At 33.5% G+C, this 26,027-nt stretch overlaps 1 protein-coding gene across 3 annotated transcripts; it reads right to left on the reverse strand.

Annotated features, from left to right (window-relative positions):
- Positions 1-712: 712 nt before the first annotated feature.
- LOC132561083 (TOM1-like protein 2) lies at positions 713-25,696 on the reverse strand. Of its 3 annotated transcripts, XM_060225805.1 has the most exons (17): positions 25,642-25,696; positions 23,644-23,728; positions 21,168-21,252; positions 20,566-20,712; positions 20,214-20,348; positions 19,925-19,984; positions 17,104-17,133; positions 13,630-13,902; positions 12,961-13,039; positions 12,068-12,258; positions 11,431-11,518; positions 10,867-11,008; positions 10,570-10,648; positions 10,087-10,113; positions 7,778-7,843; positions 7,446-7,491; positions 713-7,038 (listed from the first exon to the last, which is right to left on the reverse strand). In XM_060225805.1, the coding sequence occupies exons 1-17, from the start codon at positions 25,694-25,696 to the stop codon at positions 6,890-6,892; spliced, it is 1,737 nt and encodes a 578-aa protein (XP_060081788.1). In that variant the 3' UTR covers positions 713-6,889. The 3 variants fall into 3 exon arrangements, with proteins under 3 accessions (XP_060081788.1, XP_060081789.1, XP_060081790.1); XM_060225806.1 differs by lacking the exon at positions 17,104-17,133; XM_060225807.1 differs by lacking the exons at positions 7,778-7,843; positions 10,087-10,113.
- Between the last annotated feature and the right edge of the window lie 331 nt (positions 25,697-26,027).

Raw genomic sequence — 26,027 nt, forward strand, 5'->3', positions numbered from 1 at the left:
TTCCCGATAGCTGAAAGCTAATGCCAGTCTACAACTGAACATCAGAAAAACATCAAAATATTATTACACAAGGTCAAATGCAATTAAGTTTTTAAAAATATGATTTCGAGTCATATTAGAACCTAGAAATAACTGAATTTATCAAAATAATTTTTAGCAATATCTGTCCTCCATATGATTTGAAATGAAAAGTGTAACAGTATATGCAACATTATATATGATAGAACATGATAGATGAAATGGTATTTATAGGTTTCTCTGTATTTTATATGACTATAGAGATTATAGTATTCATTAAAAAAAAGGTTTGCACATATTTGAGACACTTATGTAAAGCGATTGAAATATTATGATATAAACTAGCATTGGAAAATAATTATTTAAAAATCTTATAAATTAATACCATGATATTTACAAAATCAGATGTTTTTTGTTTTGACATTTGCACTTTACAAAAAGTGTCATTAACTTTTAGAATAGAAACTGAAAGATGTAAGTTCAGTTGCTGAGTATCAACAGGTAAGTTTTAAAGATAGACTTACCTGTTGGAACTGACACTACGCTAAGGGAAAAAACTATAACCACTATCAAAACAAATTGCCATGTAGGGAAATTAAAAATGGTGGCATTCAGAGGTAAACCGAATGAAAATATCTGCCTCGTGTAATCTTGGCCTCTAACCGTTGTTGAAAAACAATAACAGAAACAGATATTATAAATCTTTGTTATGTTTATTTACGATAGGTTTACATTAATATACAATAGTATCTGCATATATACACATTTTCACAAGAACCTGCAGTGTGATAAAGGGTTGTGACAGGATTGTGGCCCAACAGTGTTTGTTCTGTACACATTTAACTTTAGTGACAATCACATACCTACAGGAGCAAGTCATTGAGGATTCATCATACAGAACAATACTTTATATAACTAGGATTAAAAATATCTCAACCACATCATAAGGTTTCTGTGAAACTTCAGTCTCAATCTAGCTAATCTGTAACATGTCCAAAATGTAAATTTTTCCAAAAGCAACATAACATCCATCTGAAAATGTATTTTTTAAACAGAATAAATATTTGGGTGATCCTCCCAAGATAATTATATACAAATTAATATATATTTGAAAAAAACAAAAAAAAAACCCTTTTTACTGTACATAATTGTAGCATGATACACTAGCAGAGGTATAATTAATGCACTGAGCGTATGGTGTTAGTCAAGTGTTACACACTTAAACACTAGAGCCTTAATAGAATAATCACTATTTAATTACAGAAGTTCACAACACATGCATCTGTCAAGTTTACTGTGTATAACGACACAATGCAAATCACGTCTGCAACTGAATGCAATATCAATCTTGGCATCATAATCTTTTTTCTCCAGGTTGACTCAAAAATATTGTAGATAAGAAAATGTCACTACCTATTATGAATTAACTACAGCCAAAACAATGTGCTTTTCATAAAAGAAACTCCTAACCCAAGGGCTGGAATCAATTATTACCATCATAGTATTTCTTACCATTTTTATGCAAATTATCATTCCTGGTGTGCCGATGAAGCCCCTAACAAATAAGAAAACGTTTGGTGGGATTGATGTTCTATTGGAATAGCCCTTACAATAAAGTTTCAAAGTACATATCTCCAATCACGAAAAAGTCTTGTTACCATTATCTATATAACTATTTGTAAAAGGAGCATGTCAGCATTACTTGTATGTAGTATAAAAAGTCTCTGTCACTCAGCTTACGGAGCAGGCTTCTTTGGCTCAGTTGGTAGAGCCGGTTGATTATTACGCCAGAGATCCGGGTGTGATTCCTGGTTGGAGTACTCAACATTTATGTGTATCTTCCCTGTTCTTTCATAAACATGTTTCACTGTAGAGAAACAAGGATCATGGACATATGTTTATCTTAGCAATCAAGTGTTATTCGGGTAACTGGTTCTGTTTATAGTGATAGAACACTTAATATACTGGTAAACATTTAACAATCTTCAATTCCTGTTGCTTGTTAGCAGTAAACAGTAACACTAGCCTGTGTTAACCTACACTAATATTCTTCTGATCTGGCGTAATGTTCTATTATACATTAAAGCATGCAGAAAAGTCGGACATCTTCAATCTCTCCAAAAGTTGGTACTATCCTTCTACGGACATTTAACCTGAATTGACCTTGCAGATGATGTGCCATAGCAGTCAATTAAGGTCTTAGGAAAAGTAAGGCAACTGTAGGGTGATGGCAACATGTGACAACTAATAAAAAAATTTAACCCCTTCACCATTTTAAAACCAAACCTGTGTAGATATATGTAAAACATGGTGGGAAAGAAATTCTTCCAATAAAATATCAGACTTAACAATTTTGTACTATAGTACAGGAGAGCCATGATCTAACATTGAAAAATACCACTATCAATTTACTTAGAAATCCCTTCAAATTTCCAATAAAATAATGTACTGATCAACAGACAGCCCTTTAGTACAGTCAAATTATAACCTAATATTAAAAAATACCATGATCATTTAACAATGTAGAGGTAGTCTTTAATGATGAAATTCAAACTATCATCATTTATCATTATGCTTTTAATATCTGGAGAATCTTCAGCCAGTGAATAACTGACAAAATTAATTGAATACATCAAAGTGTCAATGTATCTGGGTGTATTTTCTTAATGTCTCCAGAGCCAGGAAATATTAAAAAATATAACAAGTATCAACAACACATTTATTTATAGTTGTCTCCATAATTTACCAACGAGAAAATCCAGCATATCTTCAACTTGAAATCAATAATTGGAAAATATCACATCTTTCATTTTCATCAAAAGTATATTCACCTTGGTAGATATTGTCAAAGACTACAGAGATTTCTCTGATCACTTGCCTCTAGTGACATCCACACTCAAGTAAAAAATACTTTATGTAACGGGACCACAGGTAATGTGCAGGAAAACTTAACGAAGATCAAATTTTTGTTTTTAGAAAATGACCTTGACCTTGACCTTAGACTTCCAATCCTAAAATTCAATCCCAAGCTAGTAATAGTAAGAGTATGTGGAAACAAGAGCTGGAACAGACATATTTGTAATATCTGATAGTAAAGAAATATCTTCCAAGAGTCATGGAACTGTAATTGCCATAAATTAATGAAGATATCATAATCCCTCCTGTATTTTACCCTCTGTAAAAGCAGATTGAACAAATGGCTCTGGTGGCAGGGTAATGATTTCAAGGTGACAATGTACAAGTAATAGAGAATCTAAACATAACAGAGGAAAACCCAAATCTTACTGCCATTTTGATACAAGTGTACAATTTTTTTTTTAAATCATGTTTTAAAAAAGAAAAGATGATTTTCAATTAAACATGACGTAGTACATCACTTTCTGAACTAATTTCATTTATTGAGTTCAACAATTTCATGTGTTTAAACCTGAAAACAACATATGCAAATCACTAGTTAACAGTGCACACTTTCATCATTGAACTTGGTAATGCCTCAGCCTAACAAATTAAATGACCATAGCACGCTTATAAAACAAGGTCTATTCTCATATCAGTTATTCATTTTAATGACATTAAAACCCATAAAAAGTAATATAAGAAAAAAAAATAGGACCAAATTTTATTTTTCATTGGAAAAGCCTCTGCCAGTATGAATTTTGTGACCTGATTTTACAGAATACAAATATTTGTATTTCACATGAACTGTTTTAACTGAATAAACAAAAGTTGTCCTGATATCTGCAGGAGAAATAGTGCTGGCGATTTCTGGTTAGGATTATAGTAAATAGAAATACTGTTATGCTTCATGTCTCCTATTTCCACCAAGATGTAAAAAGGATCACAAAAACTTATGTTATACTAATGAGCAAACTGACAATAAAAGGTTCCAACAACAAAATGGTCATTTCTATTGCAAACATAGGGGAAAATGTACAGTAAAGGGGGAGATAACCTTGCACCCTCCAACTGTAATATGCACTGAATAACACAATTCCCTTGTAACAGGAACAACCATCATAATCTATTTACTAGTTAAAATAGAGAAAAGATATTAAAGCTACAAATCAGGCATAATACTTGATTGAATACTTTTGAGACAAAATATTGATTACTTGATTACATAACTCCTAGCCTATTGATCAACAATAACATTTGAAGGCTTACAAAATAAACAAATTGGGTGAAATTCCACACAGATCAAATACATGTAATCAACATTCAAACAATTCTATTCTTTTTTCATAGAAGATATAAAAAATCTTTTTACTATTATGTGCCTTTGTAAAATTGTATCCATACCATTCTTACAATTTTGTTACAATTAGTTAAAAAAAAAAAGGCAAAGCATTGTGGTCAATCCATTGTCCATCATAAACAATAAATCTCCTGATCATACCTTAACACAGAAACGTAACACTGGAAAGTGGGGCACCAATTCCAACTTTAACAAGTTTTCTTTATTCTGCCTTCTGAAAAGGTACATGCATACAAAATTGACAAGCCTACTTTAGTATATGAAATATGTTGTGGGTAAAATTTCCAAAAGTGATCAAAGGACCAGTGGAAGGCATTAGATTGCAAGTGTCATCCTACAGTTTTTGAGAACAAAACTTGGAAATAACATGTGATGTTACTTTAAGGACCACAGGCAAAACCCAACCATTTATGGTGGAAAGCATGACCAGATTTTAGAACCTAACATTTTATCATTCCACTTGGCAATTGGTGATACATTGCTTACCTAGCTTAAACAGAGAACATTTGTAACATGTAGCTTGTCTGTATCCAATATCATATAAGTAGTATAGCTGTATTAAATATGTAAGTATACTTTTGACATTATAATGGCACCAACATAACTTGATTTCTGTAACAATGTCTGGCATAAATAAATATGGGCCATTTTGTTCATTATCTTTCAGATATAAATGTTGAACCCGAAGTTGACTGATTGAAGAACAGAGTACATAGCTTCAAAGGACAGACTTTCCACATGACCTCTCTTGCATAAATTCAAGCTAACTGCATGGTAGGATGACACCTGGTTTACTGTAGTACTGTAGTGGTACAATGAATCCAGGACCTGTGACAATGTCTAACTGACTGTAGTACATTCATAGTACAATGAATCCAGGGCCTGTGACACTGTCTGACTGACTGTAGTACATTCATAGTACAATGAATCCAGGGCCTGTGACACTGTCTGACTGACTGTAGTACATTCATAGTACAATGAATTCTGGGCCTGTGACAATGTCTGACTGACTGTAGTACATTCATAGTACAATGAATCCAGGGCCTGTGACACTGTCTGACTGACTGTAGTACATTCATAGTACAATGAATTCTGGGCCTGTGACAATGTCTGACTGACTAGTACATTCATAGTACAATGAATCCAGGACCTGTGACACTGTCTGACTGACTGTAGTACAGTCATAGTACAATGAATTCAGGGCCTGTGACAATGTCTGACTGACTGTAGTACATTCATAGTACAATGAATTCAGGACCTTATGACTGTCTAATTGACTGTAATACATTCATAGTACAATGAATTCAGGGCCTGTGACAATGTCTAACTGACTGTAGTACATTCATAGTAAAATGAATTCAGGATCTTGTGTGTGTAACTGTAATACATTAATAGTGAATAAATAAAGGACCTTGTAAGAAAAATAGTAGTAAATTCATAGTACTATGAATACAGGACTTTGTGAGCATGACTGCTGTACATCCACAGTACACAAATGCAGTACAGCTGTATATTTTTCCAGACAAATCAGTTCAAACAAGTAGCTGATCTATTTCAAACACTCTACACAATTCTACTGGGTAATAATAATATCACATATAATAACAGATGTATCTAGGCACTCTGAGCTGTTTTAGACCATACACTCCTCATTCTGTCCAAACACTCCAATCTCTCATCAAAATCCATTAGTCACAGATGATTATATATAAGATTTCCCTAATCTTTTTTTTTTTTTTTGGGGGGGGGGGGAATCATACAATAGAAGTTCACTACTTTCCATAACATTTGATTTCAGATGAGATAAAAACAAAGTCCTACACAAAATGGATGTGCAATAGAATCAAAATAAAGATACAAAATAAACAACCAACATATGGATCCCACTATCAGGACATCATGTTGCATGCTTGTTAGAAAAGCAGCATTACAGAGATATAACAACAAATCTCCCTACATACACTCACAAACAAAAAACACCGGCAGTAGTGATAGACCAGAACATATCAACTAAACACAGACATACACTCCCCTTCCTCCATCCTTTGCCTACTGTACTCTTCTCTTGCCCAACTCCTCACCTACTGTGCTACTCTCTTGCCCAACTCCTCACCTACTGTGCTACTCTCTTGCCCAACTCCTCACCTACTGTGCTACTCTCTTGCCCAACTCCTCACCTACTGCGCTACTCTCTTGCCCAACACTTCACCTACTATGCTACTCCCTTGCCCAACTCTTCACCTACTATATTACTCTCTGCCACACTCCATGCCCCTCCCACCTAGGCTTAACTTGGTATACATAAACATTATAAATTTTTCTTTAGATATCGACTTGAAACTCTAGCAGTCAGTAATATACTGATATTTTGAATTCTAATATTTAAAATGTTCAACAGTGATGCTGAAGAAGAGTCATTGACAGTACACTAACCAGAACATCAAACAAGGTATGATGCCATATCACATTCTCATGTCTACATTCTTGACAGTTTCAAAAAAACAAGTATTCTTTCATTTCATGACAGAATTATATTTCTCACTTTATATAGGTATTTCAGGGAGATTTCACCTTAAGTATTTACATTCATTCTCTTCCACACTGATTCGATATTAACTACAGCGCAAACAATGGATTCTCATCCTCATCCTTCTGTTTTAGTTGGCGATTGCGGTTTGCCGAGCGGGGCTGTTGGCCAGTTTGTGCAGAAATACTAGGGAGAGTATCAGCCGCTGCAGCTCGCTCTGCCAAAAACTCATCAAATTCTGAAACAACATTCCATTAATCAAAATCACAATTACAATCATTACTTCTACAAGCAAACAACTGATCACAATTATATCAACGATGATGTAGTAACCAGATTTAATTTTGCAACAGTTTTATCAACCTGGTTTGCTGATCTGACCAAGTTGAGGGAAACAAAGAAACAGACTTGTAAATTAAGTAATTTTTTTAATCTTTATGAGATTCTGGTGGTATTTTGAACCTGCTTTAATCTACCTTCAAAAATATTACATTGATTATAAATATGATAAGATAACGGCTCTAATCTACCTTCAAATGTAATTACATTGATTATGAATATGATAAGGTATCTGCTTTAATCTACCTTCAAAAGTAATTACATTGATTATGAATAAGATATCATTGCCTCAGTGGTTATTGTTACCTGAACTAGTGATGGATTCTTGAGGCTTGCTCCTTGTGTTTTCCAACTGTAAGTAAATATAAACATGTCTGATTTGATTCTGTGAATACATCTACATTATTGCATGCTCATGCTAACATCATTACCTAAATCAATCAATGAAATGACACGCCACAAAAAGTTAAAGGAAAATTATCAAAATGGACTGCAAAAACTTTATTGAAACATGCTTAAAAATCACGGAATTCAAAATGCAGAGGGGCTTAATAATAGGATAATTCCATGCAGCCTTATTTATGTTTGTGTGTATAAGATTTCTCTACAATAGCCTGTGTACTCTCACTACAACTTACATCTTTCCTCTGTTCATCTGTCAACCATTGTTCCATTTCATCATAATCATTTTCCCGATCTTGCAACTACAAAACAATCATTATGGGAACTTCAAATTCTCTTTTACATCTTACCCTGCATTTCATACACTGCATTTCACCTGTATTTTCCTTTATATCAGGTAATTGATAAATAGTCATAATTTTATACATAACTCACTGCAGAAGGCTTCACACACATCACTCTATATTTGGAACCTTAAATCTTCACTTACTTAACTCCTCTCCAATCATATCTACAAGCAATACCTTTGTAATGTGTGTGAACATATGTTAATGATGCAAGAAAATTTTATTTTAAGTTTTATAATAAGATAGAGAGATATAAATTCTCATATCTAGTCCAATGTACACATATTGACACTAGCATCCTTAATGAAGGATATGGCACTAACACCAAAAGGTCAAGGTAAATGCCAACCACCATCAAGTACCAGCATCTAGGATTACTACTAAATAGCAAACAGCAGGTAAGACAAATGTGTAATCACTATGTAAACGGTATGTTATTTATGTTAAGATTATGAGGAAAATCTATGGCTTTTCTGTAGTTTGGCCAAGAAGCTAACACATCTATAAGGTACAAGCATTGTAATTTCAAAAGGAGAACTTTAGTGACTTGTGCACACAGACTGACAAAGCGATAAGGACATGTATTGTTTGTATATCAAAGTGCGTATGTGTAGATATACAGTATACAGTGTGGTAGAGGGATGTTGTTCAAGGCGAAATACACGGTGATAGGAAAATTCAACAATAGATCGCTAAGCTGTTGTGTTACTCCAAAATTGAGACTGAAAAACGTTCTTCACGAATATTCCATGTTGATCCTGTATCTTCAATTTGAACCATTTTATAAACGTTAAAATACATATGTTTATATTTGACATCATTTAACGTCAGCTTCTGTGTTAAGATTGAAATCGGTTTAATGATACAAAATGTAGAAACAACTGAAAATTAAGTATTGTTAAACCTGAAGTCAATATCTACAGACAGTGTTAGGGAAGGTGTTTGATCTACTGACAGTGTTTGTGGGGGTGGGGCAAGGTGTTTGATCTATTGACAGTGTGTGTATGTGTGGGGGTGGGGCAAGGTGTTTGGCAGAAAAGATTAAACCAACCTGTGATGAAGGACTAACATGCTTCGGACAAAAAGTAAATACAAAGAAATTAACAAAAGCTTAGTATAAACACAAAACATGCACAGGTTATGTTTTAATTGTGGACACATGATCCATCTGCATGATCTGCAAAAATATAGTGTAGTAGAAACAGAACTTCAAATCAAGCTCACATTATCAGGGTTTTAATCTAATCTCTTTTTTGGGGGGAAATTTCACAATGATACTGAACACTTTTAAAAGACAAGTAGGCTATTTTTTTTTTTTTTTTTTTTTAGTATTTAACAAGTATATTTCATATATGTTTACCAAACAGTCAAAATGGTGGATATGTCCAGAAATTAATTAATTAAACTAATTAGTCATGGTATATCAAAAATTAACCCATAATATCAGAGTTTCTTATTGATAAACAATTTATAAAATACTACATTTGTCAGGAGTACCTATCTGTAAGAATGATTATCAATGATAACAGTAAACAAACTTAATTTTACAATATCTAATTTTAGAGCAATTTCACTTTTCAGCATATAAGCATCATGATGGATTCATGCCTCCATAATAATTGATTTATGTAAACAAAATACAGAAACTACAATTAGCACAATGATATTTGAGCACAATACTTTCAGTGCAAAAATTGCTATAATAACTGCTAAAATATGTACATCTACAGAATATTTGATATTACAGTAAATAATTCTTTCACAATCAAGATTATGGGATACAGAAATGCCACAACTCGTTATGAAAGGTAATACATGTATTCTCTAATGTTAATTGTCATAATATACAAAATATTTAAATTCTACTGAAAACTACTTCAACAGAGATTAACGAATTAGTCAGCCACCATTCAGTTAGAAAATAAACATTCTTGAGGGATCATGGTATCCTCCATTAAAAGACATCAAAATGATGCTCAATGTAATCTCTTCTCAGGAAAGTATAGGTATGTAACTGATGAACAACTCAACATTTTAAGAAGGTAGACTAAAATGTTAGTATGTTACAATATGTAAAGTTCCACACCTGATATATGTATATAAGTAATCTATGAGAAATATATGTGCATTTGTGATATACAGATAATATTAGTGGTCTAATGAATTGTCATCTACACTACACCAGTAAGAAAAAATACCTTCAATACTTCCTCAGCATCATCTAGCTGTAATGTGTAACACAGCACACCTTCACTTACACATGCTGTTACAATAACTTCAAAAGTACAGCTGTTATCATGGTCTAAATATGAACATTTTTTCCTTAACTTGAAATAAACAACCAGGAATAGCTAGCCCCTGGTTTATATACTAAACAAATCAAAGACTGTTCAGGATTCTATAACTAGTTGTTATTATGTTTTACTATAATCCTAATCCAACAGCTCTACTTCTTTTTAGTTCACCACCAATTTTGTTTATTAAAAATAATCCATCCTTACTGATTTGTTTTACTGATGAACACATGTAACATCAATAACCCTATGAATTGTCCACTTAAAGGAAGAAACACATAAAATCTTCTGTTCTTCATAACTGCTTGATAGTAAATTTAATAGGAGTTTTTACCAGAATGTTCACAAATCATAATGAGCTGGAATAATGAGTAAAGATGTACATACCCCTGGAGTTACTTTGGCATTGACAGCTTGGCTTAGTCCACCTCCATACTGGTGATCCTCAAGTTGGTTTGAATATCCACTATCAAGTAAATTCAATTAGAAATTTGTAATAAAATCATATACATATCACAAACATTTCAAAAGCTTGTATTTTTAAGAATGTGAACATAACTTAAGATGATAGGGAACAGCTTTAATTTGAATATTTATCAGACATTTTCAGTGAAATAGGCCATTATATAATTATGACATATTCTTGATGTGAAATTTTCATATAGACCACTATCATATACTAACCTCACTGTTTTTTTATTCTGGTCAAATGATTGACGTGATTGTGCGAACATATCAAAGTCATCAGAAGGAGGATGAGTACTGTTGGTGGTGGCTGTAGAATTGAGCTGACCAAGGGTGTTACTTACACTGCCAGCTCCTAGTCCTGAATCAATACAAGATCAAATGTCTCTCACATCCACATTTACATAGAAATCAAATTTGCTTTAAGTATTTGCAAATAATTTTCAGACATTGTCCCTCAAACTTGCACGATTTTTATCCACTTATAAATGAAATACTGTTATTGTTCAAATGATAAGTATAACCTTTGAGTGATGTAGAAAGAAATAGCTCAATCTTAGTAAAGATGATAAACCCTTGTGAGTGGTGAAAATTTAAAGAGTCATTTTCAATTTTTGTTTAAAACATTTTCTCTGTTACCGCTGAACCAAATTCCTTGTTCTATATGGTAGGTATGACATAACAAAAAAAATTAGCCCCATACAGGTGTATGAATCTATCAAAGCTTAGGCTTGTTGGCACCATATCAATTTGTGATTGTTGTAGTATTTAGTCACTATTTACCCATGTCTGAAAACTGAGAGCTGAGACCCGTAGAAGTATTCTCTGGTCCAAGGTCTATTAAGTTGCCAATACGAGGTCCTCCAGAATTCTGTACCAATTAGAAATTATGTTTACCATAAACATTAAGTGAGAGTTCTTTTTGATGCAGAAATTGATATAAATATACTTCAATAAGGAGTAATGTCTGGTGTAAATGAGTGCTATTTGTAACTGGGATTGTTAAATAGGTCCCAAGAACTACCCTTGCACTCTCAAATTGGTGGCTATTTTGTCAAATCAAGACCAGATGTGACAGCTGTGTCTGTGATGTCATGAACACCTTCATTGAAATCAGGTAATATTCAAAGTTTGACAATCAGAAGACTGTATTTAGTTTACATGAAAATATATAAAAAAACAAGTCATTTTCACTTTGCCTTGCAGTGACACAAACTCATGTTAGTGTTAACTAAATTCTACTTTACAGTTTTTGAGAATTCTGCTGCTGAATAAATCAGAAGAAATATTAATCAAGAAAATCAGAAGGATATAGAAATTGAGAAACCCCCACCATGATTTAGTGCTTTTTACTGAAGATTTTGTATAAAAATAACCTAAGCACTTTCCTTGTTGTGAGATTCTCTCTTGCTATACATACCTGTTCGGGGCCTCCAGTAACAATCTGATCATACGATGGTGGTAAATGGGAGTCCTGAGGGGACGGTTCAGGTGACACTTGACTACCTGGTTGGTTGGCTTGCTGACCAGTTTGCCCTGTCCGATACTTTTCAAATCTTTCATACCGCAGAAACACATTATTGATGTCATCATTCACCCTTAGAAGTTCATCTGAAACAACAAATGAATATAACAAGGTCAACTGACAGAAAAAATACACCTGAAAATTAATCACACGATGATTATGTTAAAATGATAGGGATATCCTTGTTTGTTAGGTACAAGTTGATACAAGTGTAGTAAGAGTCACTGTCAAAAATAATGAAGAAAGTCACCATGACTTAATTGTCATGAAAGTAACAGAAAACAAATTTGTGGCACAATTAGAATTTGAGCAGTGAAATTGATATTGGCAATGAATGCCACCCACCATCTAGAACAGAAGGCAATGCATTTATGTCTAAACATTCACTTCAACAATGAAGATAAAATGATATGTGGATAGGTTTTGCATTTGATCTTGGTTAACTCTTGACTTCAATTAAACCAATTACTTTTGGCTAAGGTAACCTAGGAGATGTAAAAGTGGTATATGGCAAAGTGTCTGGGATAATGCTGAGGTATATGTTTTATATACACTGCTAATGCATACTTGCAACAATAAAGAAATGAAGGCTGGGACAAAAATCCAGATAGAGGGATGAGACAGACATAGATAACAGTTTGTTACTCTGGACTATTTAGTAAGGGGTGTAAAATTAATGGAACCTTTCACAAGAATTCATATGAGAAAAGTATTAATTAACATCTTTGACAGTTCAAACATGGAAAATTCTCATGGAAAAAGTATAAATTTACATGCTGTATACATACTTGTAATTTCTTCATTGGCTATTTTATCCAACAGGTCCACCAGTCTTTGTTGCATTTGTCTGTTGGTACGGTTCAATTCCTGAAGAACAGAGCATTCACTTTCTAAGCTAATCATTTGATATTACTGTAGTTATTCATTGTCTATTGAATTTATAGGGATCACTAAAACCTTTCACATTTAAACATCAAATAAATGTTTTTCTTCCTTGATTATCCTTTCATTCATTTGAATTTTATTAGAATTTGATATATGCAAATTTATTGTTACAACAACTTCATCCAACAATGAGTGAAGCCTTGGTAACTACATCATATACCATTGTAAGTCACCAAATGGATATATATGCTGTACATATCAATGATAAAGAAAGTCTACACTTAATATCAGTAAAAGAAACTGGAACACTGTCTGGTCAGCAAGGCTCTATAAGTATACTGGCTTCAAATATATCCTCTGTAGCACAGTAATCCCTAGTGCTATTTTAAGAAGAAAGATCTTGACTTAAGAAACTTATTCCACCCATTGCACATGTACATAATTCTATCTCTTTAAAGGAAAATATGGACTGTGGTTTAAATACAGTTAAACACTGTAATTACTACCATGAACTCTAGTGACAAATATTGGGTTCTCAATATGAATAAAAGGTATTACTGTAATTGACTTACCTGTAACAGTTCAAGGTCAGAGGGGTCGACATTGGTGGGCGACAGCTCACTCAGCATCTCCCCCATCACACGAATGTTTCCCTGTACCACGCTCAGCTCGCTTTTTAACTTGCTCATCTGGTCTATGGTAGGATTGATAGGCCCGCTTGTCTGTGTGCCTTGTACAGGCTGTGGGGGCATCTGGGGCTGCATTGTAGTTTGGATAGGGACTGGGGACATTCCAGGAGCTATCCCTTGTGGCATCCCTTGTGGCATCCCTGTAGCCACTCGTGGCTGAAAATAGAAATGTAAACATTAAACCTTAAGTCGAGGAGTATTTTCTAACACGAGCATTAGTGAAACTGATGAATGTTCCCACCAACAACTTTATTAGACAAAAAATTTCAACAAATGCCAATAACCCTCTAATTAAGACGTTATTCTGTAAATAAGGGAATTGGGTACACGTACATGGTCTTATTATGACTAACACATACAAAAAGTTTCATTATCCTACCTTAATAAATGAGAGCCAGGTTATGCTCTGGACACACAATTTTAACAGAGGGCAATCATTCTGTACTTAATTTACCTTAATTTGGTACAATGCATATTATGTTAGTATGACCAATGTATCCATCAAGTTTCTTTACCCTAGTTCAAATGTAAGCAAAGTTATAAGAATATATAAAAAAAACTAACAAAGGGTAATAACTCTGTGATTTAGGGGTTGAGGGCCCTGATTTTGGTACAATGCACTTTGTCTTTGAGTGACAAATGTAAACATCAAGTTTTATCATCCAAATTAAATGCAAGCAAAGTTATGCTCTGGATCCCAAATTCTATAAAATGTTAACAATTCTGGAATTAAGGGGTTGCAGGCCCTGACTTTAGTCACTGCACACTGTCCTAGTATGACCAATGGTTACACAAAGTTTTATGATTCTTGTTTAACTATGGGCTAAGCTATGCTCCAGACATAAAAGGATGGACAGAAGATGTGGCAGCTATATACATTTGATCTTAGCACAAAAAACCATTCAGGAACTGGGAAGCAGGCATGATTAAATTTATAATGCAATCTTATAATAAAATCAACATATAATAGACACAATGAAAACAATAATGTGATAAAACACCACCCTGAAGGATGCAGACAAAATAGCTGATGCTGACTTGAAAAAACATACATTTATACTTTACATTCATATATGTATTCCTAGAGTATAATTTGTTCAGTATGATTCTGCTGATGGAAATATATAGATCTGGACCTGCCACCTATCCACCACGCTACTTGCAAGGTTATATATATATACATTCAAAGACCTCCACCTCATCCCATTTAAGCTGTGTTAAACTTTAATTAAGATGTTTAAATCTTCCTGTAAATTACTTTAGTCCAATGGAATTAAAAGGCCTGGTGACTGTTATAATCATTTTGAAATAAGTCATGCATTGGTTTCATTTTGTAGATAAGACTTAACTAAAAATTATCATAAGTGTGATGGATGGAAGTCTTAAATCATACAATGGTACTTCAGTAAGTAGGCCTCAGTTACAATTACAGGTTACATGTATTAATTGTGAAACAGAGTCATGTCGTCTTTAATTGCAAATCATCACATTCTAAGACATGCTAAACGTAAGCAGAGCTATTTCATCAGGATGACACTCAACAGTTTCAGATCAACCTTGGTGTCATCAATTACATGTTTTCTTCTATTTTATTGGACCTGATGAGTTTCACCTATCAGGATTTTACATTTCGTGCGAAATTGTTGCATGACCAATTACAACCTCTCCTTTGCACAACTTTATTAACATTTCATCAACAAGGCAATGTGACTGTTTTGTCAACACAGCTATGCCAACATATTATCCACAACTATTTTAACCTTTTTAACCACACCACTGTGTGATCATTTTATCCACATCTTTATCCACACAACTATGTGAACATTGTATTCACACAACTATGTGAACATTGTATTCACACAACTATGTGTACATTGTATCCACACAACTATGTGAACATTTTATCCACACAACTATGTGAACATTGTATCCACACAACTATGTGAACATTGTATCCACACAAATATGTACACATTGTATCCACACAACTATGTGAACATTGTATTCACACAACTATGTGAACATTGTATTCACACAACTATGTACACATTGTATCCACACAACTATGTGAACATTGTATCCACACAACTATGTGAACATTGTATCCACACAACTATGTGAACATTGTATCCACAACTATGTGAACATTGTATCCACACAACTATGTGAACATTGTATCCACACAACTATGTGAACATTGTATCCACACAACTATGTGAACATTGTATTCACACAACTATGTGAACATTGTATCCACACAACTATGTGAACATTGTATTCACACAACTATGTACACATTGTATCCACACAACTATGTGAACATTGTATCCACACAACTATGTGAACATTGTATTCACACAACTATGTGAACATTGTATTCACACAACTATGTGAACATTGTATCCACACAACTATGTGAACATTGTATTCACACAACTATGTGAACATTGTATTCACACAACTATGTACACATTGTATCCACACAACTTATGTACACATTGTATCCACACAACTATGTGAACATTGTATCCACACAACTATGTGAACATTGTATTCACACAACTATGTGAACATTGTATTCACACAACTATGTGAACATTGTATTCACACAACTATGTGAACATTGTATTCACACAACTATGTGAACATTGTATTCACACAACTATGTGAACATTGTATTCACACAACTATGTGAACATTGTATTCACACAACTATGTGAACATTGTATTCACACAACTATGTGAACATTGTATTCACACAACTATGTGAACATTGTATTCACACAACTATGTGAACGTGAACATTGTATTCACACAACTATGTGAACATTGTATTCACACAACTATGTGAACATTGTATTCACACAACTATGTGAACATTGTATTCACACAACTATGTGAACATTGTATTCACACAACTATGTGAACATCGTATCCACACAACTATGTGAACATTGTATCCACACAACTATGTGAACATTGTATTCACACAACTATGTGAACATTTATCCGCACAACTATGTGAATATATTATCCACACAATTGTATGAATATGTTATCCACACACAGATGTATATGTAATCCACACAACTATGTGAACAGATTTTACATACCATTTTAACAACATGGAATGCAGCACAACACAAGCATGCATGATCTACACCACATCTAACCCGCATAACATCATTGCCAAGTCCAAAGCTTTATCTATAATCTTTATAGGGTATTATAATCCTTAATCCACAGAAACTATGGTATATCATCGAGGAGGAAAGGCCAAGATAAAGCAAACATGTCTGTAACAGACATATATATAGGGTTGATCACAAAAAATCATGCATATAAAACAAAGCCAACCTCTAGATCATCAGCTACCATATATTTGGCCTGCAGTGTAATGGATGAGTGTCAGGGAAATGAACATGTACATATACATCAATACAAACCCAGGGTAATGTAAACCACTCATATCTACCAAATACAAGTTTATCAAACAGCTGCTGCATTCAGCAAGATAATACTTTCGGAGAAAAAGAACTTAATCACAATGTCAAAGAAACTTTACATGTATTTAGCAACAAAGCTTATATGTAAAGGAAGAATTTTACAACCTTGTACTTTCACGTTTCTGTCACAAAATTAAAAAAAAAGATTATCCCAGGTAACAGAATTCTTTATGCTGTATACTTCACTAACAAATTACTAGTAACATAATGTGTAACAGTTAATTTTGAAAAAGGTTAGACTCTTAGGAAAACGTTTTTCTTGAAATGATAAATGTGGCAATATGGGTGATTTACTCCACATGTAATAGACATATACATAGTACATGTAGTATCACATTCCTGGAGCTTAATACTGCAATAATTCAAGGTAACCAAATTACCCTGAGGCTCCATTGACTTTCTTGTATTGGTCTGGAGTTGAAAATATCACAACTACAACCCTTCAAAAATAAGCAACCTGTATCTGGGTCAGAATTAAAACAATACTAGTGGAAAGAAATCAACATTTTTACATGCATGCTGAACATATATAGAAGGACTGTTCTTTATCTACAAGCTGATGAAAATGTATTGATTTTAAAGTTCAGTAAAAACACAACATAACATACTTTCTCTGGACCTACTAATAATCTGATGAGAATCAGGTCAGAGATCATGTGACTGAGCAAGATCTTACAATACTCAAGCTATTTTGCCAAAATCATGACAAATGTTATTACAAAAACAAATGAGACAAAAATTAACACTTGCTTTCAGTTTTAATTCACTTTCAAAAATGAATGTCCTCTGGTAATTTTTTTTCAATCACTATGAATTACTGCAGTCACCATTGTTAGTGAAGTAGAAAGGGAGAGAAAATGTCTTGTTTAAACTGTTTTCTGAACTTAAGTGTATGTGCAAGAAGTGACAAGGCTTGTGATCAGAAAAATGGCTCTTACAAACATAATCTACAAGAGATTCCAGAGGAATCTTGGTACCCAACATCATATGATTTTTTTCTAAGTGTTTGTTGGATATTTGCCATGTTTTTCTCATCTGTCCTCCTATCTTTTTAACACAAGAAAGGGCAACAGGGCAAAGGGTGAAATCTACATCCACAGAAAAAGATCCTCTATTATGCCATGAAATAGAAATAACAAATAAAATGCCAAAATTCAACTGGACTACCAGTTGGCCAAATCATCCTTTTTATTTTTTCCATTACCATCAAAATCAAAGACAGCCACCAGTTGAACAATTTGTTTTTCCAATCCGTCTCAAAATGCACAATGAGGAACAAAAGAAAATATAGTTTGAGAAAGATCTACTTCTCAAGAAATATCGTTGAATTTTCAATAACCAATATGGCCAGCTGTCAGCCATTTTGTTTTTTCAGTCATAAAATTAAACAAGCACAACTAGAAAAAAACAAGGCGGTGACCCTTATGTTCCCCCGAAATTTTTAGTGGAGCATGAAAAAATATGAAATCTGGTAACAACCCATCAAACAATTCTAAAAACATTAAAAAATAGATGACAAATTTCAACTTTCAAAATCTAAGATGGCTTCCAAAACTGAGCATGCACAACAAATGACCATATGTACACTAAATACAAAATTTGGAAAAACTAAGACATAACAATCTCAAATTTCATCTTTCAAAGTTAAATCTTGCCACCTTTGGCCATTTTGCTTTTCCAATAATTCCCATTATTGAACATGAACATGCACAACTAGGGGCGAAAGTAAACATAAAAAAGAAATCTGAGAATGATTAATTGATAAGTTCTTGAGAAAGAGTGACCAAACTTAAAATCTAAGATCACTGCCTATAGTGGTCATATTCTTTTTTGAATAAATTGCAGAACTGATCAAGCACAACTAAGGAGAATTTACCTATGAAATTTCAGAAAATTCAGCCTGTACCTTCTTATGAAATACTTGTAAAGAAAACAATCTTTAACTTTTAAAATCCAAGATCGCTATCCATCAGCCTTTTTCTTTATACCATCAGTAATAAAATTAAACATGCACAACTAGGGACCAAGGGGAACATTCATATGAAATTGCAAAATGATCGATCCTGTAGTTCTAAAGAAATAGCAATAAACAAAAGTTGTTTCAGGACAAATAGATGAATGTAAAACAAAACGTATGAAAGACCACTGACGAAGGGTGATTTGAACAGCCCATCATCGAAAAGCAGAGTCAGATTGGGAAAAAGTACATTCAGTAAGTGTATTGGTATTATCAGATATGTCCTGTTTGAAAATCTTGTGGATAAAGAACAGACCTTTTGATGTTTATGTTTCATGCATTTGAAATGACAATTTTTTCTCCCATAATTATCGCTTTAATGCCTACTCAAGGGCTTTTATTCAGACCGAGCTCTTATATTCATCAACTCCTGACCAATATCAAAAAGTTGGTGGAACATCAGAATAATTCAACAATATCACAAGGAAACATTCTTTAAACAAATCTATAGTTAGTGAAATGCATTAAATATGAAAAGATATGAGTTCACTTCAATTTTGTATAAAAATAAATGTGAAACAGATTGATTAAAAAAGGAAATGAAAAACTGATTGATTAAACATCATTTTGATGTTATTCAAAATTTTTGTGATCATAGAAAATAAATCAAAATATTGTAGAGATTCTTTTAAACAAATCCTAATATGTTACTCACAGCTCTGGTGCTACTGGCAGGTCGCATTCTGTTCAGTCCAGGATCTATATCTGGATGTGTCTATTAAAATATTAAACTTCAATTAGTATGGAACAGACTAATATTATATATCTTTTTAAAAACTTTTTCTTACCAATTTCCTTCTTTTAAAATTAACAGAATATTTTGACAAATTCTAATATATGTATACAGTGCACACTTGTAGCTGAATCATGATGTTATTTAAATGTTCAGTTTTTTTTGCCTTTGTTGACAATGCTATTGAGATCTATGCCCCTGTAAGACATACCCGTGCAGGTGTGTGAATGGGAGCCATACTGTCCAAGTCAGTCATGGGGAACTCTATACCCTTGGTCTTCAGGTCTTGATAAACCTTCTCCACCTCTTTTAGCTCTGGGATACCACGGAAAGCATCTGCCCAAGTCTGTGGGTTCATCACAAATCATATAAGGAAAGGTGCCATGTACAGAAAGGTCACATCTACATAGATTATCACAATTCTGTTGGGACAGATGTGTACATGTATGAACCAAACATTATAATGTAACTTTTAATATCCAAACTAAGCACAAGTTGACAACTGTATTAAAGTAAGGTCTCAGTAACAAAGTCCCTGAATATATATGTTGTGCTAATCTCACCTGTATGAGACATAGGACCTTCTCCTGCAGTGCCTGTGGAGGGTCATACTTGGGACCAATGATTTTGACCATGTCTGCAAGGAAATCTTTGTTGGCCACATGTTGATGAAACCTCTTACCACAATTCTTAACGCATGTCTCCAGACACTGTGGAGGAAAAACAGGGAACCTATAGATAGTTACTGATTTTTTTAATTACATAAAATGAAAGGACTTTAATTGTTCTTGCAATAAATAGAGTACAATGTTTTATGTCATGCAGATGTACAATTCTTGTTGAGTAACTTCAGGTTATAAACTTCAAGAAACACAGAAATACACATACCTCTGTACTTCAAATTACCAGTCATAACACAAAATATCAGAAATGTATATCACTGTTGTGGTTTACTAAAGTCATTGATAAGATTAATGCTCATTTGTCTAGAGAGATCCAACGTTTGGAGCAGAAATTTGGATCATTAACCTATATCCAATACAAAATGGAGGAAAGCGTGTGACCATTTTATTATGTAATCAATACTTTCTCAGGAGAATGGTTTGACATCTAAAATAAAATTTGATATTTTTACCCGAAGTCTTTAAGTATTTTAATGTCTTACCGTCAAAGTGTACATGATGGCTACGTTGTTTTTTCCAACATTTTGTGAAAGCCTCTTCTTAATGGCCTTGATTGCATCCTTAGGACTACAATCATAACGATCATATTAGCCAAGGTCAATGTTAGTACCAAACCATCCACAGGAAGTCACCATGTGGTAGTGCATTACTGCAGTATTTAAACATTTATATCATTCACTTCATTCAACAACAAAACACACTATTCGGTGATAAATGATCAAATCAAAAAGGTTTAGCACCCTCTAAAACCTTATTCACATGCTAACATGTGCATTTAGGAAACAGAAAGTAGAAATACTTGCATTCAGTTTAAAAAGAATATTGTAGGGTTCAACAACATATCTTAGCGTTGCAAAACAACTTCTTTCATGGATATTATGGGTCAAACTTGTACAATGTGTATGTGAAAAATATAGGAATCACAACTAATGAAGACAAACCTTACTAGATTTTATATAATGTGTATTGCAGCATAGGTGACTCAACATTCCACAACGTATTTTGGTATCATAGTAACACAAACATTTTGTATTAACTTTAAACCTATACGGCACCAGACGTAGCAGTGTAAATGGTGAAGTTAAAGTATTAGTATGTAGGTATGTCCATAATGTATGAAAGATTCTGAGAATGAGAGACAAGACTTTATTTCATATCATATATGTAGTGATATATAAAATACTGTAAACGTTTGCTAAATGTAAATCATATATAAACCATATCATACTTCATCTATGTTCAAAGTAAATTTTATCATAATTATTTGGGCATTGTTTTTAACCATTTGTTTGTTTGTTTTTTTTCCTTTATTTTATAGGAAATAATGCAGGTAATAATAGATAATTGATATAAACATGATTTATTGTACATTATTACTACAGCCATTATAGTGAGGTTTAATTGTTATATCCAGGAACTCATGCAGGATTACATTTAAAGAAGAATTTTGCACTAACCTGGGAATCTTTGTTAATAGCAGATAAATATCTACTTGATAACTTGCATAACAGGTCTGATATATTGGATTATCGTGATCATAGTATCTAGAACACTTATGCAATCCTGGATCAATACAATATTCATATATCATGGACATATTCTTTTGGATAAGTATGTAGTGTTCCTTTACAGCTGTCACTTGAACAAAACCACAATAAAACCAGAAATCTGATGTGCCTGCATCATTTACTCATTTTTATTTTTTTCCCCAAAATACATTTAGGTTTTGCATCATTCAAAACCATTAAAATGTATTTATATGATTCTTCTAATTTTAACCACAGAACTAGCAATGTTTTAGCAGTCAAAGCTAATCTTTTCCATTTTGACTGAAAGACCAATATGACAACTTGAAAATAGTGTAGGTCAAGATCACTTCTTTTCACAAACTTTGTTGGGCTTCATTCAAGGAACCTACTTGTTAAGTATAATGACTTGTGGCCTCCTAGTAATTGAGAAGATGTTTATAGTAAAAATATGATGATGGACAGAGAGACACCACACAGCTATTAGAGAAGGGCTTTGCTACTAAAACGGTTTCATACTTACAGAAGTACCCGACAGTGTTAGTAATTTATCATAGAGATTTTTTTTCTTTATTGTATACACAACATTTCAAAATATTTATATTTTGTTTTCATCATAATTGTTTGCTTTAATTTACACCAATCTTGCTCATCACAGAAACCCAACAATCATATATTGGCACCCTAACTATACTGTGCAAAGGGGCATAATGGAGCAATAACCAACCAGTAGCTAACTCAATGTTGCTTAACTTCAGTACATTAACAGGGCAATCAACCACACAAGCACAAATGCGTGTTTTTGGACTAGGCAGCTGAAATTCATAAAATGTCATATCATTATTTTCACTGATGAGCTTTATCTCGAAGCTTTCTTGGGTTTAACTCGACAACCTAAGCATATACAACTGCCCTTCTTGTTGTTATATCTATGTTGCCTTAATACTAAACTTTACAGTCCTGTACAATGTCTCTTGGAATATTATGTTTTCCATGCTATCTAAGGGTACCTGACAGAACACCAAGCCCATTTGCTGCCACCAGCTCCTGAACTATAACATACACCAGGTTATAACAGAACAGTCACCCATCCAGGAGCTGACCAACGCTCAACAATGTTTAACTTGGGAACATATACTTGACACTCAATTACACAGCCACAAAGGCATGATGTTGGATTGCGCAGCTGAAATGCCCATATCAATGAAATGTCACACAATAACATTTACACATAAATCTCTCTAGTATTTGAACCAAAACCACCCCAACATCAGCACAATTTGAAGTGGCAAAAAAATTAATAGTAACAATATGCATGTACATGAATTTGACAAACACAGTAAAATAATTGTCTCAAAGTTAGTGTGTATTGAATGCAGCTAGCCAAGATTTACTATACTCTTGGCTATGTTGAGCAATAATATCAACTCACCCATCATCACTCTCATTGATCATATCACAAACTTCCATAAAAAGTCCCCAGTTTTCTGATGCCTGGGATCCATCTGTAGCTCTCTCTGAAATATGCACCAAAACAAGATTTCAATACAGTATTTATTTATCAATTTTCTGTTTTCATTAAAACATTGCTAATTTTTAAACTTAACAGAGAAGCTTAATTTTAAAACTATGCTGACTTTAAAAAAAAAATGATTTTGATGATCTGCTATACTAGGGTATTTATAACCATTTTGTAAAATACACTCTAATCATCCTAATCAAGTGGCCATCCCAAATGGTGTACAGAAAATAGATAGCACTAGTAAATTCAAGAAGACCCTTCTTCAAAAAGAAGTAAATATTCACAGATATTGATAGACCCAGCTAACCAATTTTGATTCAGTAACATTTAACTTTCAATTTCACATTTTTTTACCACATTTTCAGAGTATTTTTTTCTTACTTTTCCACTTCTTGGATTTATAAAAAAAATTCAAAAATAAAGTAATCTTATATTATGCTGATGTCTCAAAACAGCATATCTGGTAGTTAAATAGCAAGGTTTATTCTTGTTCACCATTAAGGCCTTCAATAGCTTGGAAAGTTAAAAGAATAAGAAAAGAAGTAAGTGAAAGTAGATAGTGTAAGAAAGACGTAGAGATCCAGCACTTTGTCACCTAATCTTGTCTCAAATTAACTCTGACTACTAACAATCAGCTAAAAATACATGGTATACTAGAACGAGAGAAGGAGATTTCAAATCTATGCTTTGGTCTGCCTAATCTCCTAATATTTTTAACATATCCTAACCTAACCTCTGTGCCCGCTCTTCATCATCATAACACTGTAAGATGTTTATTATGCAAGTTAAATATTCTCACAATGGACTCCATTTTTTGTCCCATCAGAAAGACTGGTTGTTAGTGGTTAGTAGAGTAGTTGAACTTGTGCTATTATTTGATATTTTTGGTGTTCATACATAGGTCATTACTCCGAAGCCTTCTGCTGCTCTGTAATCTTTTTTATTAACAATGTCATTTCTTTCAATAAAAACAACATACAGATACTGGCTTTGTGAATCTTCTCTACATTCAGCAAGAAATGGTGGTAATTGGTAAGAAGAGGTGGCGATGGGGAGGGATCATCTTTCCAATAGTTCTCATAAGGCCAGTGACCTGGGTTTGATCCCTGGTTGAGGCACTTAACAGAAATGTGCGTTTTCCTTGTTCCTTCACATTGGCTCCCAACAAAATCTCAAGGATTGTGGTATTTGTAGTACCAGGTTAAGTTTTAAGAAATCTCAAGAAAAGCAGAGAGTAGTGTAAAAATGTGGGTCGGTGAGGCTTATATATAGTGTTGAAATACAGTCTCTGTCACCCTGGTGATGGAGCATACTTCTGTAGTTCAGTTGGTAGAGCTGATCGATTATCTTGCTGGAGATCCAGGTTCAATTCCTGGTCAGGGCACTGAACAGGAATCTGTATTTTTCCTGATTTTTCACACATAAATGCATTATCAATTAACAACTGTAGTAGCGAAATACTACAAATTGCAGTTTAGCCTTCATATGCTGAAAAGGACAGCGACAAGATCTCTAATACCTGTAGACGCTTCAACCGAAGAGAAATTGTATACAAAATATCAACAAGAATGATTCCACGAAAATATGGTATATGGCATTGTGGACTTTTCACAGTTTATACTCCACACGATGTATGCCAATTCAAGACAAAATGTAAATTGACTATCAAAACATGGTATCGATCTATTTCGCTGTTGGGGAAACGTGATGACAAGTTCGCTGACATACAATCAGCCGTCCACCCCGTTGTTTACTTCCCATGCCTTCGTTAACAGAGCACTGCTCCTCCCAGGGAGGGGCCTATTCATGAAATACAAATAGACGACAGCTCATTATTTCAATGGTGAATAGTTTAATCACAATGTACATATCAATGTTTCCAAATTATGATTGTATAATCAACCTTACCTATCTTCTGGCCTATTTGTGTGACCAGAGGATTTCCTCCGAAGATAGCGGCCATTTTGCCAAGATGAAATGACGTCACTGTCCCGAGGTTTTCTATTTATAGAAATAAACAAATATCAGTCGTAAAATAACATGAATGAAATAATTTTGAGATATGAATTTGAATTTCATATAATTTTGTAGCAAAAAGTGTGTCGAAAGGGTTTAAGATGTATTTTTATAATGTTATTCTTATCATTCACCGGAAATAAAAAGACGGAAGTTGACATCTCTGTGGTAACAGCGTCCATCTTGGCACACTTCGATCAGAAAGATCAGAGACATTCGATGTAAACAACTTGTATTAAGTAGGTTTGTGTGACACTGTTGGATTTCAACGACATTTT

The sequence above is a fragment of the Ylistrum balloti genome, unplaced genomic scaffold (genome assembly GCF_031769215.1).
Source record: "Ylistrum balloti isolate Yb309-2 unplaced genomic scaffold, AGI_CSIRO_Ybal_v1 Utg371144, whole genome shotgun sequence".
Taxonomy (NCBI): domain Eukaryota; kingdom Metazoa; phylum Mollusca; class Bivalvia; order Pectinida; family Pectinidae; genus Ylistrum; species Ylistrum balloti.